The following is an 18,620-nucleotide window of genomic DNA, read 5'->3' on the forward strand; positions in this document are numbered from 1 at the left end:
TAAATTATAGTCCAAAAAAAAGTTTGAGTTCTTGACATTTCTATGGGTTAAATATGGTATAGTAAGGTCTCATCATACAATCAATAACTCACTTGAATTAAATTTACTGAGGGAGAGATGGGGGGGAGCTGAGATGATGTAGGGGTTTCTGCCTGTTATTGCCCTTCACAAGTTCATGAGACGTCTCCCTGCGGTGATGATACGGGAGGGTGTGGCCCTGCTCCTTCCTCAGCAGATCTCTGTCCCCATGCGGCTCTCATGGTGTGAGTACCACCACTCGATACGTGATTCTAGGGTTTTTTTGTTTGTTGTTGTTGTTGCTTTTTAGGGTCACACCCCAGTATATGGGAGCTCCCAGGCTAAGGGTCAAAACAGAGCTATAGCTGCCAGCCTACACCACAGCATCTCAGGATCCGAGCTGAGTCTGTGACCTACATCACAGCTCATGGCAATGTTGAATCCTTAACCCACTGAGTGGGACCAGGGATTGAACCCTCATCCTCATGGATCCTAGTCGGGTTCATTAACCCCTGAGCCATGAAGGGAATGCCTGATTCTAGTGTTTACACATCTTTTTTTTTATATGACATGCTCTTATCCTTCCACTTCTTCAACTAGAAATGAACAAAAATATAAAGTGGTCTGATTGATAGCTTGAGGAACAACTCATTGTATTAGACCATTTTGGACCATAGAAGTAATTTTTTACTGTGTACTATTTTTTGGTTTAAACCTCAGCATTGATATGGGAACTCAATATAAGGTACAGATACACCAGAAGTGATTTACCATGAAAAAAAAAAAGGAAGAAAGAAACTTGAGTATTAGAGCCTCTAATTTTTCCCCTTTAAGGCCCTGCGCAGGACCCTAGCAACAAAATAAAAATTACATGTGCAAACGTGAAATATTTTAAGTAATATCTGTTATGGTGGCTATTTTTCCAACTCCATCTCACAATCATATTTCCTTTTTTTTTTTGTCTTTTGTCTTTTGTTGTTGCTGTTGTTGCTATTTCTTGGGCCGCTCCCACGGCATATGGAGGTTCCCAGGCTAGGGGTTGAATCGGAGCTGTAGCCACTGGCCTATGCCAGAGCCACAGCAACTCAGGATCCGAGCCGCGTCTGCCACCTACACCACAGCTCACGGCAACGCCGGATCGTTAACCCACTGAGCAAGGGCAGGGACCGAACCCGCAACCTCATGGTTCCTAGTCGGATTCGTTAACCACTGTGCCACGACGGGAACTCCACAATCATATTTCTTGTACCAAGTATTATTCAAGTGGTCAAAGGCGTTGCGGGGAGCTGGCTAAAGCAAAATTGAATTGGGAACATATTTTCTTAGGGTTTGAAGAGATATGTTTATGAAGTTGCCGTGATTTCCATGTTTAGTTTAAGCTATGGCTACTCCCCAGTGGAGGAATGGTTTCTAAGAATATTAGAAACTCACCCAGCTTCATGACGCAAAGGTACAGAGCTAAAGACTGGTGTGATCACGGTATGAATGCATCCTGCAGCCTTGCCCCTGGAAATGTTCAGATAGTGGCAGAGAAACAAGTTTGAAATGTACAGAGCCAACATCTAGTCTATGAATATTCTTCCAATCACAGGGTTCATAATAAAATTGTAATTGGAGGATTCAGTTCTCATCAATGCCTAATCAAAATGATTCTCCTCTTTTAGGAATTTTCTCAATAATATAGTGTATACAGTTATACATGCACTATATCTATTTTTTACCTTTTTTTGGGCCATGCCCCGAAGTTCCTGGGCCAGGAATCGAACCTGCGCCACAGCAGCGACAATGCCAGATCCTTAACCCATTGAGCCACCAAGGAACTCCTATCTTTTTACCTTTTTGATGGGCATGATGCAACGTAGAATGCATCAAGTTTTCCCTGTTTATAGAGAGTACAGAACTGTAGTGGGATTACAAAAAGCAAGTAAATCTGTGTGCAGTGATATATTTTATGAATTCCAATGGTAAATAAGAAACATTTCAATCAACCATGCTAGGATAAATACCAAATTATATTTCTATCCTCTTCATAAGGAATGGTAACACAAAAATCATTGTCAAATGAAGAGATGATGGGAGTTCCCGTCATGGTTCGGTGGTTAACAAACCTGACTAGCATCCATGAGGATGTGGGTTTGATTTGTGGCCTCGCTCAGTGGGTTAAGGATCTGGCGTTGCCGTGAGCTGTGGTGTAGGTTGAAGACGTGGCTTGGCTCCTGCGTTGCTGTGGCTGTGGTTGTGACCTGTGGCTATAGCTCCAATTGGACCCCTAGCCTGGGAACCTCCATATGCCGTCGGTTTGGCCCTAAAAAAGAGCAAAAAAAAAAGAGAGAAAGAAAGAAAGGAAGAAAGGTACAAAGAAAGCAAGACAGACAGACAGACAGACATGGTGAAAAACACACAGCTAGAAAATGTAGAAAAATATTACAAAGGAGTGTTAGGTAATTAATAAAAATGCCGTGATACTTTTACTGCTAGTGACATTTGTGATATTTTTCAGTTTTAAAAAAAAAATTTTTTTTTGTCTCTTTGTCTTTTTAGAGCACACATGCAGCATATGGAGGTTCCCAGGTTAGGGGTCTAATCTGAGCTGCTTCCACTGGACTATGCCAGAACCACAGCAACGCCAGATCCGAGCCACGTCTGTGACCTACACCACCCCTCACAGCAATGCCGGATCGTTAACCCCCAAGCGAGGACAGGGATGGAACCCGAAACCTCATGGTTCCTAGTTGCATTTGTTTCTGCTGTGCCACGATGGGAACTCCACTTTTCAGTTTTCAAAAAGTTGTAATTTGTTATGATTTCTTTTCTCTTTCTAAAAAACTATTTACAGCAGTTCCCTGGTAGGAACGGTTAAGGATCTGGTATTGTCATTGTTGTGACTTGGGTCATGGCTGTGGTGCAGGTTTGATCCCTGGCCTGGAACTTCCACAAGCCTTTGGTGCATCCAAAATAAGTAAATACATACATAAATAAATAATATTTAGAGTCATACTTAATTTTGTATTCATAGTTTTGAGCTTCCAAATTCTTAAAGTTTTAGTCCTTATAAACCTGAATATGCCCCTGAATATTTTACTATATATTTAATATGTATTCCTTTCCATGGTCAGTGAGATTGAATTTCACCTGTTAATTAACCATTTATACTTCTTCTTTTGAGCATTGCCTTTTCTTTTTCCTTATTTTTCTATTGGAGGGCTTTTGCCATTTTCTTATTAGTTTGCAAGAGTTCTTTGTCAAAGAATACCAACCTCTTGTCTGTTACATATGTTAGATTTTTCCTACTCTGTCATTTACCTTTTAAATTTACCAATGGTATTTTTGACAGAGAAAAATTTAAATATACATTCATTTATATTTTATACCAATACAGCAATTAATCTTTATCCCTAATGTACATACTTTACATTATTCCTGTTCTATGTATATATGTGTGTGTGTGTGTATATATAAATATACAAATAAATATATATTTATATATAAAATATATTTATATATTTATTCTATATATGTGTGTGTATAAATATAAATAAATATATGTATTAATGTTTAGAGTCATACTTAATTTTGTATTCAAAATATATACATATATAAAATACATATATTTATTTATCCCTGATGTACATACTTTACATTATTCCTGTTCTATATATATGTGTGTGTGTAAATAAAAATATATATAAATATATAATTATATATAAAAATAAATATGCATATTTATATATATATATTTATATTAATTGCTATATTTATATAGCAATTAATCTTTATCCCTAATGTACACATTTTACATTATTCCTGTTCTATATATATATGTGTGTATATATAAATATATAAATAAATATATATTTATTTATTTATATAAATATAAATAAATGGCTGCCCCACAGCATATGGAGTTTTCTGGCCAGGTATCAGTTGTGACCTATGCCACATCTGCAGCAATGCCGAATCCTTAACCCACTGTGCCAGGCTGGGGATTGAACAACAACAACAACAAAAAGTCCTAGGGGAGAACTTTGGCCCAGCTTGTGTCTGTGGCCAATTAAGGTAGTAAGACCTGTGAGAAAATGACATTTAACAGATTGGATATAAAATGAAGACGTCTTCCCAGAAGAAAGGGGAAAGGTGCAGGTCAAAATCAGATCATAAGCAGCCACCTTAACAGCAGTTCACCTGAAAAATAACAAAGTGAGCCACAGAGAGGGCTGCAAGAGTCTCATTGTCTAGAAGCCTGTATCCATTCTCTGGCCTGATGTTTTCAGGGTCAAGGACAAATTGGCAGGGGTTTATGATGGAGAGATGTAGCACGTGTAACAGTTACACTGAAAGAGATAGAATGAAACAAAAAAGCAACTTTCTTGTTTCTTGGTTCTTTTCTCTCCTCTGCCTCAATGCTTGCTCTGTTGAACACATCTCCCCACATCACCACCCCCCCCACCAGTCCTTGAGTGAAATCTGGTTGGTCCTACTAGTTTTCTGGTCCTCTTCAGATAACAGAAAGACCTCCAGACATTTTTTTTTTTTATTTGGTCTTTTGTTTTTTGCCTTTTTAGGGCTGCACCGGTACATATGGAGTTTCCCAGCTGCCAGCCTATGCCACAGCCACAGTAATGCAGCATCTGAGCCGTGTCTTCAACCTACACCACAGCTCACAGCAATGCCAGATCCCTAACCCACTAAGCGAGGCCGGGGATCCAACCTGAGTCCTCATGGATGCTAGTTGGGTTCGCTAACCACTGAGCCACAATGGGAACTCCCTCCAGACATTTTAATTCCATGAATAGTCTCACTTCATTCATTTAAATGTCCAGGTGTGTGCAGTAGTCAAACCTGAGGATTCCATTTATAAGAATAAGGGGGCATCTCCAGAGAGAAATGGCATGGGATCAGCTTCTCTCATTTCCCACCAAAAGGATTTCTTTGAAAACCCCCCCCGCACCCCCGCCACCTCGCCTTGCTTCCCTCCCACCATCACTAACAGCATTTTGGACCTGGGGGTGGGGGAGGTCTTAGAAGCATCCTATTTGCTTGGTACTGTCCAGATCTGCCTAGGTATCCCAAGGTTCTGTCTGTGGGGTATCATTTTAACCATCTTACCTTGAGGAAGTTATGGTGAGGCTGAACAACAGATCAAGAGAAAGAAAGCAGCAAGTGTTACAGTTCTGCTACAATCACAGCTCCCTGGGTGGTAAACAAGCCAAGTAAACACAGCATGCCTGGTAAACACTGTCAACACAGGGGTAAACAAGGCAAAGGGGCAGAGGGGAACTACAGTTTAGGGGAAGGAAAAAGCAAGGGAGGATAGGCAGGTTCAGGATTGGCTAATTTGAGTAATTTAGTGGGCTTGAGGGCAGAGGAGCTGTCCCCAGCTGTCTGATAACTGGCCCTGGGGTGATAAGCTGGGTATATGGTGGCCTGTGTGAGCTCCTGATAAGGCAGTTGGTGGGGTGTGAACTTAAGGGGCTGTGTACGAAGGGGAACTGACTGCTCCCTAGCCTGGGCCTCAAAACTGGTCAAGACAGCATTAAAAAAAAAGAGAGAGAAACAAAACTGAATTACAGGGATTTTATAGGTTCTTTGGAGACCACTCATAGGTTATGTCTCAACTGCAGTGTCCTTATTGTGGGCAAGGTCTTTCTTCCACTTGTATCACAAACTATCTCTCTACTTCCTCTGAAGATATAGTCTCGGCCTCTTTCTGCAAGGTCTGAGGTCTCCTTGCCTCTCCCAGGAAGCTAGCTGTCTTGGCCAGGGTTTCTTTAAAGGAGGCTTCATGCTAGCTCTTTCCTGTGCTTCTTGCATCTGACACTGAATTATACATAAGCATCAGCAAAGGAGGATAGCGCTCTAAGAGGGCATCATGGTGGCAGTGAGGAAGGAGGCAGCTGAGGCCAGAAGGAGTGGAAAAAGATTTTTCAAGAACAAGGGAACAACATATCAGGCAGCCCTTATGTAATAAAGGCCAGGGCTAGGGTGAGGAGGGTGAGGCACTCTCCTCAGTGGTGAAACTGAAGGGCGTGCCACAAATGCAGTAATCAAGATAAATCATATTTAATGCAATTTAAAAAAAAACCCACGTAGAAGGTGCGCATTTCCCCTTTTGCCTAAGGCTCCAAAATGGCCCCAGCGTTATACAATTATAGCTTCTAGCTTCCTTCCGGCCAAATCATGCCCCTGAGACACTTCCAAACAGAAAAGCTGGAGGAGTCCTCTAGGAAGGGCTCTCCTTAGTTAATAAATCTGAGCCTCGAAGAAGGAGGCTAGGAATACAGTGTATGAACAGTGGAGAGGGGACACTTGTCTAAGCCCCAAATGCTTAAAGTGAAAAGGGCTAGAGGGATATTTGGGGCGTGGAGGTGGCAAAGAGCTTGTGTGTAGGCAGGGATCAGGTCACGTAGGGACCTTCAGAATTTTAACTAGGGGAGACGCGGGCCCAGATTTGTTTCTTATGCAGATAATGCCTTGTGGGTTAGTTCTGGAGGGGTCAGATCTGGATACAAGAAATCCCTTATGAGGCTAGTGCAGAATCCAGCGAGGGACTATGCCCATCAGAACAGGTGGAGACAAATTCCTAAGGGCCAGTCCTCAGTTTCCCCGCTGGAACACAGAGGATGGGGCAGCCCCCGGGTCTCTGCCCTGCCAATTGGGCCACCTCAGGGTCCCCTGTGAGCGGCGGATGTGCCGGGGGGCGCAGAGGAACCACCCCAATTTAGCTGGGGGCCTGGGGCCAGCGGGGCGGGGCGGGGCCGGCCGGTGCCCAACCTGCTCGCTGCCCAATCGCCGCCGGCCCGCGGTGCCCCGGGGGGCTGGGGCCGCCGCCGCCGCTGCCGCCGGAACGTGCCGCGGCTGCGCCGACGCGCGAGCGCCGGGCAGGGCGGCGGGCGCGTTCAGTCTGGCGGCGGCGGCCGTGCGCTGACGGACGTGCCCGAAGCGCCGCAGCCGCCCGCAGCCGAGCCCGGCCGCGCCCGCCCGCTCGCCCCCCGCCATGGTGGCATGGATCATCTCCAGGCTGGTGGTGTAAGTGGCCTTCTTCCCCGCGTCCCTTCCTTCCTTACCCCCTTCTCCGCCCCCGGCCCCCGGGGCTGCGCGCGCCCCTGCAGCGCCGGCCCTGGTGGCTCCGGCTATTAATACCCGGCGGCCGCTAAATTTAGCAGGTACAGTAGCTGCCGAGGGCGCCGGCGAGCGGGCGGCGCAGGACGCGGCTGCTGCCTTGCGGGGCCCGGCCCGGGAGCGGGGGACCGGCGGGCGGAGGCAGCGAGGGCTGGGGCGCACGGGGCTCCGCCGGGGGCCGCTTTGTTCCCCCGCTGGGTGCGCTCGGCCGCGAGGGCCCGAGTGGGCGAGCCGCGGGGACCAGCGTCCCTCTCCTTGGGGGGAAATGTTGGTTTGGGGTCGCCCGTCGCCGCGCCCCGCCACCGCGCTTTTGTCAGGTGAAAACGACGGAGCCCAGAAGAGCCTGGGGCTCTGCCTAGAGGGGTCGGCGCCGAGAAGGGCGGAGAGCCGGAGGCGGGGCTCCTAAGGGGGCGAAAAAAATACTCCTTTTTAGGTTTCTTAAATTGACAGCGGCAAGGCGAGAGGGGCGGAGGAGGACATGTGCGAATCTTGGGGTAGCTGCCTCGCGTCCCCTTATCTAAGTCCTTTGACGGGGATGGGGATTGAAGGAGAGAGAGGGACAGGCATCTCCAGGAATTCACGGGAAATTTCCGAGTGACAGACGGCCACCCTGACCGTGGGGATGACATCTCCCAGGCGTTGCGGGAGAGCGCAGAGTCATCCGGGGCGAGGCCTGTGTGAAGTCATTGCGGGTGGGCGTGGGGGGCGTTTTGCTCTGTCCAAGCCCCAGAGCTGAGTAGACCTTTGCAGAGCTCCTCCCCTCCTGGATTTGTTCTCCTTTGGAGGGAGACAGGGCCATCTCTTACAGTGCCTCTCCTTCCCAAGCCATTCTCGCCTGAGTGGGGACAGATTTGCCACCTGCTAGGGGAGACGGGCTGAAACTGATCAGGGGAGAGGGGCCAGGGAGTGCGACTGGGGCTTTTTCTTTGTCTAAGAAAGAGGGGCTCCCGACTCTGCTTGATTGTGCAGCATCACTGCCCACGTTGTGGAACGTCTTCCATCTCCTACCCTTCTGTCCTGATTTTCAAAGAAGCAGTCAGAGGCAGGGCTTCTGAAGTCATTCTCAGCATTGTCTCCTGGTCACCGTTCTGGACTTTTCCTCTCAAAGACAGTGTGTGTGCCTCTCAGCCCCCAAGTCATTCATTCCAGGAGGGCCTCTCCACAGCTGTTGCTGCCTGCTGAGTGGTGGTGGGGGGTGTTGTGCTGTACCTAGAGGTGGCATGTTAAATATTTAGAAGATTTCTGCGGGCAGAGCTGGCTTGAATTACCCAGGGAAGCGGCTGGCACGCCTTGCCCCACCTCATGCCCGACCAAGGCTCGTCTTGCCTTCAGGGTGGTATTTTTTTTTTTTTTTTCCTCCTGAAGTAGTGCTGTGATCTTCATACATGCAGGTGGCTTCTGGGGTGGGGTCAGGCACTGCTCAGGGTGGGACCAGAGCGTTGAGTTGACCAGTCTGGAAGGCTCACTCTTTATAGGTCCTGCTGGGCTGGGGCTAGAACACTGGGGAGTGATGGTTTCTGGTCTGGAGTCCATGGAACCGCCTTTAAATGTATTAGCACCCTCCCCCTGTATGCTAAACCACTGAGGCGGGTGGAGAGGAGAGGCATATATTTGGGCGGGGGGGTCTTAGGGACTTGCTGTTAATTTTTAAAACAACCACACTCCTGAGAAGTGAAGCTTTAGAGAATTTAAATGACCATGAGGACTGCCCCTCAGGTCAGCCCAGGACTCTCTGCTCCAAGGGAGAGTTTGTGGAATTTGTGGTTGTTATTCCCACAAAAGGTCAGAGATATGACTTACCCCTCAATCCCTAATTCTGTAGAGAAGCCCAACTTGGATGTGTCTGTTGCAAATGGTTAAAACCACTTTAATAAGCAGTACCTGTTTCCTATAAATAATACCCGTTCATTAGAGGAAAATTAGAAACTATAGATCAATAGACTGAAACTCATCCACGTTATTACTGTACAGAAATAGTTAATGATAATTTGGAGAGGTATATTCATCAAGGCATTTTTCCCTCAGGATACATGCCCATATGTTTCTATTTACCATTTGAGGAAGTTATCGATTCAGCCCAAATTTCCGCAAACCTCTCAGCAAAGAGAAGAAATACCATGTTTGGAGTCTGAAAAACCTTGGTTCAAGTCCCAATTTCGCCTCTTGCCAACAGATCCCAGTTCACAACTCATATCACAAGAGATTCTAGTTTGCAAGCACTAGGTAACCTCATCTTACTGTCGCAGAGATTTCAAAGATGCATGATACCTACCTAAATTGCCAAGCACCGCAGAAGGCATTAAAGCCATGAGAGTCCCCTCCTTCTGTTCTCTGGGAGACGGGGGAAGAACTCCAGGAGGGGCTTTCAGATGTTATTCCTGTGGTTTTCACCCTGGCTTCCCTGAGGGCCACCCAGCCTGAGTGGGTGGGTTCTGGGCGCCTAGTCCTGATTCCTTTTGTTTGTTTTATATATTGGGGTTCTAGGTAAAATATAATTTGGAAAATATATGAGTTTTACTACTAAATAAAAGCCACTGATCCAGTCCTCCCCTCATCTGTGAAACTGTAGAGGAGTGTGCCTTTCCCAAGGACTGGAGGGGAGCTGGTAAAGAAAACAGGCTATGGAGTTTGGGGTCCATGCCCTTTTCACCTCTGCCCATCCTGAACAGTTGTCCTAAATTGATCTCTTTCAGGCTTTCCAGACCTCTAGTGTGGCGTCCTATGGTTTTGTCCACAAGCCCCTTTCCTATAGGCATGTTTTCATGGTTTTGGAAGCCCCTGTCACATCAAAGAACATTCAAGGAAGACCTATCACTGTGTTCTGAGGATTGGGAAGGGAGTGTCTTCCTTCCAGCCAGAGGCATCAAGGCAAGCTGTTGGTGTCTGCAGACAGCCAGCTCTGGTTTGTGGCTGTCTGTATTGCCGTGGGCTGTGAGCGTTTGGGGGCAGTGGTGGTGGCTTTTTTCCCTCCCTTCCCCCAGGCTCATTTTTTGAAGTGCTGCCCGGCACTTCAGTACACTCAGTGAAGGTTGGTTGTGTTGAATGAGTGAGATCAGAGGCCCTGGGATAAGTAGGGGAGCCAGTCAGTGTAATCCCCTGGGGACACAAGTTAGTGGGCATCAGGACAGACTTGTGCCCACTGGGCAAAGCTCTTGGAATGGGAACCAATTTGAGACACTGCTTTCTTGCCAGCTGTCTTCCTCTAAACTCCCTTGGCTCAGCCTAGGAAGAATTAAGGAAGCAATATTAGTGCAGTGACAAGGCTGGCCTTGTTAAAACCTGGTTGATACCCGCCTGGAACATGGGAGCTCACTTAGGACTGGCCTGCTTGCCTCCTTTAATGTATTTTCTTTCCAAACAACTCAAGGGCTAGATGTGAACGAATTTCAAACTATGCACTGGAGGGGGCACCCAGCAGTTGCTCTGCGCCTTCTTGGGAGAAGACACTATCTTGAAGCATTTATTCCAAGGAGCAGATGTTGACTCATTGTCTCTGGACAGCGTTTTGGCTGAGGCCCAGGATGTTGGCTAAATGGATCTAGAACTTCCAACCACTTATAGGATTAGCAGACCAAAACTCTTAACTCACTGCATGGATGGAGGGAGGGAGGGGAAGCGTCCTAATTCAACAAAAATTTTAAATAACTGATAGCAATGCAGAAAAAAACTCCCCCCCCACATTGCACATCTTTTAAAACTGTGAGTTTTTGCAAAGTACAGTCCGATGTTTAAAACAGAGTCTTGCGTTGGTAGCTAAAGGTCTAGCTAAGTCCTGGGACTGTGATTTGGAACACGAGGCCTGTGGTGCCCTGGGTCAGGGGTAGATGTATAGAGGATCCTGGAAGGAATGTGGGCTGTCCTCAAGATGTTCCCCAACTGTGGTAACACAAATGGAAAAAAGAAAAAAACATAAATTCTTAAACATAAGCTTGCCTTTTTGGGGGGCCTGATTAAAAACAGTGGAAGGCAGAAAAATGATCCTGTAAATGGAGGGTTCAGGTTAGTTGAGGATTTTTTTTTCCCCTGGCACTGGGTGTGGTACAGGATAGGAGCTAAGTGAATGTTTCAGTTGAATTGTGAGCAGAAAGATGTTGGGCCGGAACTCGGGTTCTAGTCCAAGTGCTGGTCTGACCTGCTGGCAGAGTCCTAAGAGTAACTCGCACCTGCGCCAGGGGCCCTGCTCCTTGGTCTGTGAGACAAGGGTGTTGATCGGAATCCTCTTGGAGGTCTTTTTTTTTTTTTTTTTTTTTTGTCTTTTGTCTTTTGTTGTTGTTGTTGTTGTTGTTGTTATTGTTGCTATTTCTTGGGCCGCTCCCACGGCATATGGAGGTTCCCAGGCTAGGGGTTGAATCAAAGCTGTAGCCACCGGCCTACGCCAGAGCCACAGCAACGCGGGATCCGAGCCGCGTCTGCAACCTACACCACAGCTCACGGCAACGCCGGATCGTTAACCCACTGAGCAAGGGCAGGGACCGAACCCGCAACCTCATGGTTCCTAGTCGGATTCGTTAACCACTGCGCCACGACGGGAACTCCCCGATCTTCATTTATTAATCCTGCCTGCCTGCTGGGAAGTAACTTTTGTGCACTTCTTCCTGATGTGTCTTATGTGCAGGTTAGCTGACAAGTGAAGGTCCCACCTGGTTATTAATGGCTCAGTCCTCCCCTTCCTTCTGAAGCAAGCTTTCCTCTTTGGAGTGTGCACTATTTGGGAGGAGGAAGAGCCCCGGGAAGAGTGGGAGAGGTGACCAGTCAGGCCCTCAGTAGCCACCTAGTGAGGCTGCCATTTTGTATTGTATATGTGTGTTGTGTGTGTGTGTGTGTGTTTTCCAAGGGATTTCAAGAGGCTGGGGGACAGGGAAGACTCTGCCATGCAGTCGTCACAGTGTATGGCACCTTTGGAATTTTATTGCCAACAGTGAGTTGCATGCCTGACTGGTTACCAGGCTTCTTTGTGTCTGTGGGAATTTTCTGAGAAGCAACAAGAGTTAAGAGGGGTTGTGTTTGGATATGAAGATACTGTCCTCTCACTTCTAGGCCTTGGGAAGGGCCTGGAGGATCAGAAAATGGATAGTTATATACATATTGTTTGTTCTGATCTTTCAGATCTCATCTGTCTTCACACAGAAGCACATTGTTTTCCCTTTGGGTTATTTTAGTTGCCCCCAGGGCCTTGCCTTTGATAGTAGAGAAAAAAATAAATATAAAGGACCAAGCGTCTGGCACACAGTAGGTGTGTCTGAAGGAATCTTATCCGATGTTGTAGGCCCTCGAGTGTGGCATGTGTACTTAGGATGGCCAGTGGGTTTCTCGTCTCATAATTGACAGGAGGCTTCCTGGGCCCAGTCTCGAAATGGGATATGAAGCTGGGTTGGGCTCAGTGGGGAAGGAGTTGCGTGAATGATTCGTGCTGGGAAGATGGTAATGGGGGCACACGTGTTGGTTCAGTATTTGCTCTCCCACACTTGGTCTGTTCCTGGTCCCAGAGGGCCTGTTGCCCTGTCAGACTTTTACACACTTCCCTAAATTAGTGAACAGAGAGCAGCATCCTTTACCTGAGTTAACGTCCCCTCCTGACCTCCTGCCCCCTCCAGGCCTTTACAGTACCAGTCAGTTCAAGGCCTAGGTGCCTCCTTGTTACCAGCATAGGGAGCTGTCCAGCCAGTGGCTCTCTAGTCTGCCTCTTCCCCCTTAGGATGATCACATACGGATCACATTTCCCCCTTTTCGTTTGCCTTTCACCAGTCACAGCTCGGTTACTTTCCACCTTGCCTTCTCTCACATACTTGTGCATTCACATCTTTTCTGCCTCCTTGTAGGGATCTCTGGATGGTACTCTGGGCTTTGAAACTGGTTCCCATTGCCATCTGGTAACATCGCCCATTCTCCTTCCCTCTACTTAGCCGTGGAGGTGGGCAGTGACTCAGGCTTAGCTACACATTCTCTTGGGAACAGAGATTGGTGCTGAAGTGGGTCTGTGACTCAAACTGAGCCACTTGATCCTTTCCCAGGGTTTCTTGATTTGAAGCTGGGAGAGAATAGCCTTGCCTGGGGGACCCAGAGCTGGAAGATGTGGAGGTGGGGTTGCTGGTGGCTGCCTGGTAGGTGGAGACAATATGGAGGCCAAAGGGGTGAATTATGGCAATGCAGAGGCAAACAGAGATGAAATACAGGCACAGAGAGCAGGAGGCTGATACCAGGGTCTTAATTCTAGTTACTCAGGCCCTGGTTCTTGCAGCGCCTCCTTTGATGCCTTGGTCTGTCCCATATCCCAGAATGAAGGCCTTGAATAGTACTTGTATTAATTTAACATTTATTGTGGTGTGAGGATGGACTGGGTTATGCTGCAGTAACAACTCTCAGATCCTAGTGGCTGGAGAAAACAAAGCTTTATTTCTTGCTTTACCCTGCCTGTTCACGGTGGGTTGGCCAAGGCATTCTGCTCATTGTAGTCACTAGAGGCTCAGGCTGACCGAGTCCTCTTTGTCTTAGGGCGCTGTCATTGTAGCACAAAGCACCCAGGGATTCACTGGCAGAGGGAAAGAAAAATGGGGAGTCATGCAGGCTCTTAAGTACCTCTAACCGGAAGTGACCTGTGTCACTTCTGCTCACATTTCATTGGCCAAAGAAAATCATACGGCCAAGCCTGAATTCAAGTGGGTGGAGAGTTACAGTCTCACTAAACATTTGTGAACAGCTCCAGTGACCACCGTAGATATTAAATGAATGCATCCTAAACAGCTCTGCAAATCTATAAATGTCCTTTTGTTTTGCTAAAGTTGGTGTAAAATGTGGTTGTTTTTTTTTCTTCTTACAACTGGGACAGTCCTAACACACTCCTTTACCCTTTTGCATTAGAAAAATTCCTCACTCTCTCTTTTCTTTATCTTATTTGTGAGTTTAAAAAGAAGGTCTTAATTTGAGTCATTACTAAATGACCACAATTTAGTATTTGTGGATAACTGATGCCATTCCATGGCCAAAGACCTTGAAGGTGCCTTATGTTCCATGTTTGTCTCCATCTGCCTTCCTCCATGAAACCTCCCTGGGGTCCCCTTGACCAAAGAAAGATTTCTGTTCTTGGGTCCCCAGTGTGGCATTGTCACTTTGTGCCTTGAAATGTGGGGGTTTGTGCATTTGCCCTCCCCCTCCTTAAGGACCACATCTGTTTCTCAGCCTGCCTCTCAGCTCCTCGTGTGTAGCAGGTGCCTGATGAGTGCATGTTGGATCATGAGTGAGTCAGGACCTCTCCATGCAAAGAGGGGTCTGTGCACCAGCAACATTGGCATCACCAGCAGCTAGTTAGGAATGCAGAATCCCAGGCCCCAGCCAAGGCCCGATGAATCTGTGTTTTATCAAGATTCCTGTGAGACTTGAAAAGCACCGAGTCTGGATTTCACAGGGTGTCATCATCTCACCTGTGAAAAGAAAAGAAACTGATTTGCCTACGGTTCCCACTCTTGGCTGTAAAGGGGGATGTGGTCCCAACCATCCATTTGTGTTGGACTCATCCCCTCTGGTCTCAGAGGTCCCAGCCCTGACTTTTATGAGTTCCAAATGGCGTAATTGGACTCCACTAACCCAGGGCTCAACTAAAACTTTCACAGATGGACTGTCTAGCTGTGACCTGCATAACAGGTAGTTTTGCGGTAATTAGGGTTTAAGCTGCCAGGGCAGTGGCAGTCAGTCAGAATACTCTGCCAATGGGTCATGCTACTCAGAGGAGGGGGGGCTACAACCTCCCTTGAGAGAGAGGTTGGTGAAACACAGTCAGCTGGTGCAGGGGACTCAGTGGGTTTACAGGAACACAGGAGGGCTTTTTCTCATGGGCATATGAGGCCGAGAACCACTGGTCCCTGTATGTCCCTCCTGAGGAAGTCACATGATCCCTCGGGCTCTGTAAATGCTTCATGTGTCATGTGTCCTATGTGCTGTGGAGTCCAGGCTTCTCTGTGAGTCACTTTCAGCCCTGCCTTCAAAACACTCCCAGTCCAACCAGCTCCCAGCTCGACTGCCACGGCCCTGTTCCAACCCCAAATTGCTGCTCTCCTGAACCATTTCAGAACCACTCTAATTGTTTTCCCTGTTTCTACTCCTGTTTCTCCAGTAATTTGTTTAAAACTTAAGATGGGAGTTCCCGTCGTGGCTCAGTGGTTAACGAATCCGACTAGGAATCATGAGGTTGCAGGTTCAATCCCTGACCTCGCTCAGTGGGTTAAGGATCGGCGTTGCTCTGAGCTGTGGTGTAGGTTGCAGACTTGGCTTGGATTTGGCGTTGCTGTGGCTCTGGCATAGGCCGGCGGCTACAGCTCTTATTGGACCCCTAGCCTGGGAACCTCCATATGCCACTGGTGCAGCCCTAGAAAAGGCAAAAAGACAATCAGTAGATCAATCAATCAATCAATCTTAAGAGAGATCTTACATAGAAAACAAACTTACGGTTACCAAAGAGGAAAGGGGGTGGAGGAAGGATAAATTAGGTGTTTGGAACTAACAGATTCAAACTACTATATATAAAATAGATAAACAACAAGGTCCTATTGTATAGCACAGGGAACTATATTTCATGTTCTGTAATAAACTATAATGGAAAAGAATATGAAAAAGGATGTATACACATGTATATCTGAATCACTTTGCTGTACACCAGAAGCTAACACAACATCGTAAGTCAACTATGCTGCAATAAATAAGTATAATAAAGGAAAACATTTTTCAAAAAAAAAAAAAAAGATAGGTCTTAGTTTTCTCCCGCTGTTTAAAAACTGTCTAGGGAGTTCCTGTTATGGTTCAGCCATAATGAACTAGTATCCATGAGGATGCGGGTTTGATCCTTGGCCTCGCTCAGTGGGTGACAGATCCAGCGTTGCCATGAGCTGTGATGTACGCAGACCTGGCTTGGATCTGGCACTTCTGTGGCTGTGGTGTAGGCCAGCAGGTGCAGCTCTGATTTGATTCCTAGAATGGGAACTTCCATATGCTGCAAGCACAACCCTAAAGAAACCAAAAACAAACAAACAACTGTCTAAAGATTTTCTGTCACCTTAAGAATAAGATTCAGACTCCTTACCATTCTCGACAAGACTCAGCGAAGCCTGACCCCTGCCCACCGCCCTAACCTCACCTTGTATTGCTCTCTTTTCCCTCAGCTCCATTATCCTCACTTATTCCTGGAAGGCAACAAGCTTGTCCTGCCCAGGGGCCTTTGCACTTGCTGTTCCCTCTGTCCTGTACACACCGCCATGGATTGTGCATGGCCCTTTCCCTCTTTCCATTTGGGTCTCTGCTTATGTCACCTCTTCAGAACAGCTTCTCCAGACACACCTGCCCTCACTTCTGTCTTCTTGTCCTGCCCTGAAACTATGCTTTTAATTCTTTTGTTCACTTGTTTCAGGTCTATCCACTAGGATTTGATCTCCATAACTTCGAGATTTCTATCTTCATCACAGCTGTTTTCCTGGTTCGTAGAACAGTTCTAAGCTCAGAATAGGTGTTTGCAAAACATCCAAATGATGACTTTGTATTCCCTCTGGGATTAGAAAATCCTATTTTATTTTATTTATTTAGGTTTGTTTGTTTGTTTATTTATTTTTTCTTTTTAGGGCTGCACCCAAGGCATATGGAGGTTCCTAGGCTAGGGATAGAATCAGAGTCACAGCTGCTGGCCTACGCCACAGCCACAGCAACATGGGATCTGAGCCGAGTCTGCGACATGCACCACAGTTCATGGCAATGCCGGATCCTTAACCCACTGAGCAAGGCCAGGGATGGAGCCCGTGTCCTCGTGGATACTAGTTGGGTGCATTAACCACTGAGCCATGATGGCAACTCCAGAAAATCCTTTTAAACCTAGGTTTGGATGGAAGATGATATGAGAAAAAGAATGTATATACATATATGACTGAGTCACTTTGCTGTACAGCAGAAATTGACACCACATTGTAAATCAACTATACTTTAATTAAAAAGTTAAATAAAATAAACCAAGGTTTGTAGAACCTTGATTTGTGATCATGGCAAGTAGCATAACCTCTCTAAGCCTCATTTTCTCACCTGAAAAATGAGAGATTTGATTCCTCTTTCCGGCAATATGGAAAATTGTATAGTCTAAGCCCCTCCCATAATAAAAATTAAAGATTTTAAAAACAATTTTGGATAAAATCTAATAGCAATCATAAATAAGCTTTTAGGTAAGTAAGGGAGTTTGCCAGGGGGCAAAACAGAAAAGGAATCATTTTGCAAGTGTGTAAATTAGTACTGTAGCAGCTGCACAACAGACAACCCAGAGATTTAGCTTAAAACAACAGTCATTTTGTTATCATCTCCCCTGGCTATGTGGTCAGGAATTTGGACAGGACACAAAACTCGTTTCTGCTCATGATGTCTGGGTCTCAACTGGGAAGATGCAAATAGCAGTGGCAGACTGGACGTCTCTTTCTTTTCTTGGGTTCAAGGGCCTTTCTGTGTGGTCTTTCTTTTTTTGTGACTGCATCTATTTTATGAAAGTTCCCAGGCTAGGGGTGGAATGGGAGCTCCATCTGGGGCCTATGCCACAGCCACACAGCGACACCAGATCTGAGCTGCATCTGCGACCTATGCTGCAACTTATGGCAACACCAGATCCTTAACCCACTGAGTGAGGCCAGGAATCGAACCAGCATCCTCAAGGATATTACATCGGATTCTTAACCCACTGAGCCACAATGGGAACTCCCCATGTAGTCTTTCTATGTAATTTCTCCAGCACGGAGGCCTCAGGATAGTCAGATTTCTTACACAGTAGCTCAGGATTGCAAGAGTGTATGGCAGAGAGGCATCCGTAGAAACAGACTTTTTATGAGTGGGTGTCAGAAATCCCAGGATGACACTTCGGCTGCATTCTATTGGCCAAGCAGGTAATGAAAGCCATCCTAGATTTGAAGAAAGGGGGATTCGATTATTTCTCCATGGGTGGGGTAGCAAATAATTTGCAGTCATCTTTAACATACCATGCTGAAGGATTGGCCTAACTTGATTTTTTGTCTGCCTAGAGAAAAGAGGGACCTTGGGTCTGCAGAGGTTTGCATAGAGCTCAGACTTGAAGGGCTGTTCTGCGGTAAAAGCTTAGACCTGCAGGCACAGGGAGATGACCATGGAGCTTGTCTGTCTTGCCGAGAGTTCTTGGTAGAGGGAAGCTCTCCGTGGGGAACTTGAAACCACCTATGGACCTGTCCTCATGTGGATATGGGCTTTGAATGAACACATCCTGTATGGTCTGAGCATCCTCAGCTGAGAGATTAACATCATTGCCCTGGGTCAGCATTACTCCTGGGGCGTCTGACAGAAATTAATCCATTCTCTCTAAGAGCTCTCAGTACACAGCATACAGAGTTAGCCCCAAAGCACATATATTCATGCTTCAAAATTATAAAACATGTGAGGTAATAACCCCTCTGAGCAGAAGTTAAATACTCCAAGATTAGCCCTCCAGAAATAAATACATA

The 18,620-nt window shown here is 46.6% G+C and overlaps 1 protein-coding gene across 7 annotated transcripts in view; it reads left to right on the forward strand.

Annotated features, from left to right (window-relative positions):
* Positions 6,876-18,620, forward strand: part of REEP1 (receptor accessory protein 1) — a 122,625-nt gene continuing 110,880 nt past the window's right edge. For 4 of the 7 annotated variants that reach the window (XR_002342543.1, XR_002342544.1, XM_021087288.1 and 1 more), the window contains exon 1: positions 6,883-7,044. Coding sequence is in view for 4 of the 7 variants with exons in the window: in XM_021087288.1 (XP_020942947.1) it covers positions 7,013-7,044 (32 nt within the window). In the remaining 3 variants the exon portion in view is untranslated. Of the gene's footprint in view, positions 7,045-18,620 lie in introns of all 7 variants that reach the window. The other 3 variants (XR_002342546.1, XM_021087290.1, XM_021087291.1) reach the window with 2 other exon arrangements.

The sequence above is a fragment of the Sus scrofa genome, chromosome 3 (assembly GCF_000003025.6).
Source record: "Sus scrofa isolate TJ Tabasco breed Duroc chromosome 3, Sscrofa11.1, whole genome shotgun sequence".
NCBI lineage: Eukaryota > Metazoa > Chordata > Mammalia > Artiodactyla > Suidae > Sus > Sus scrofa.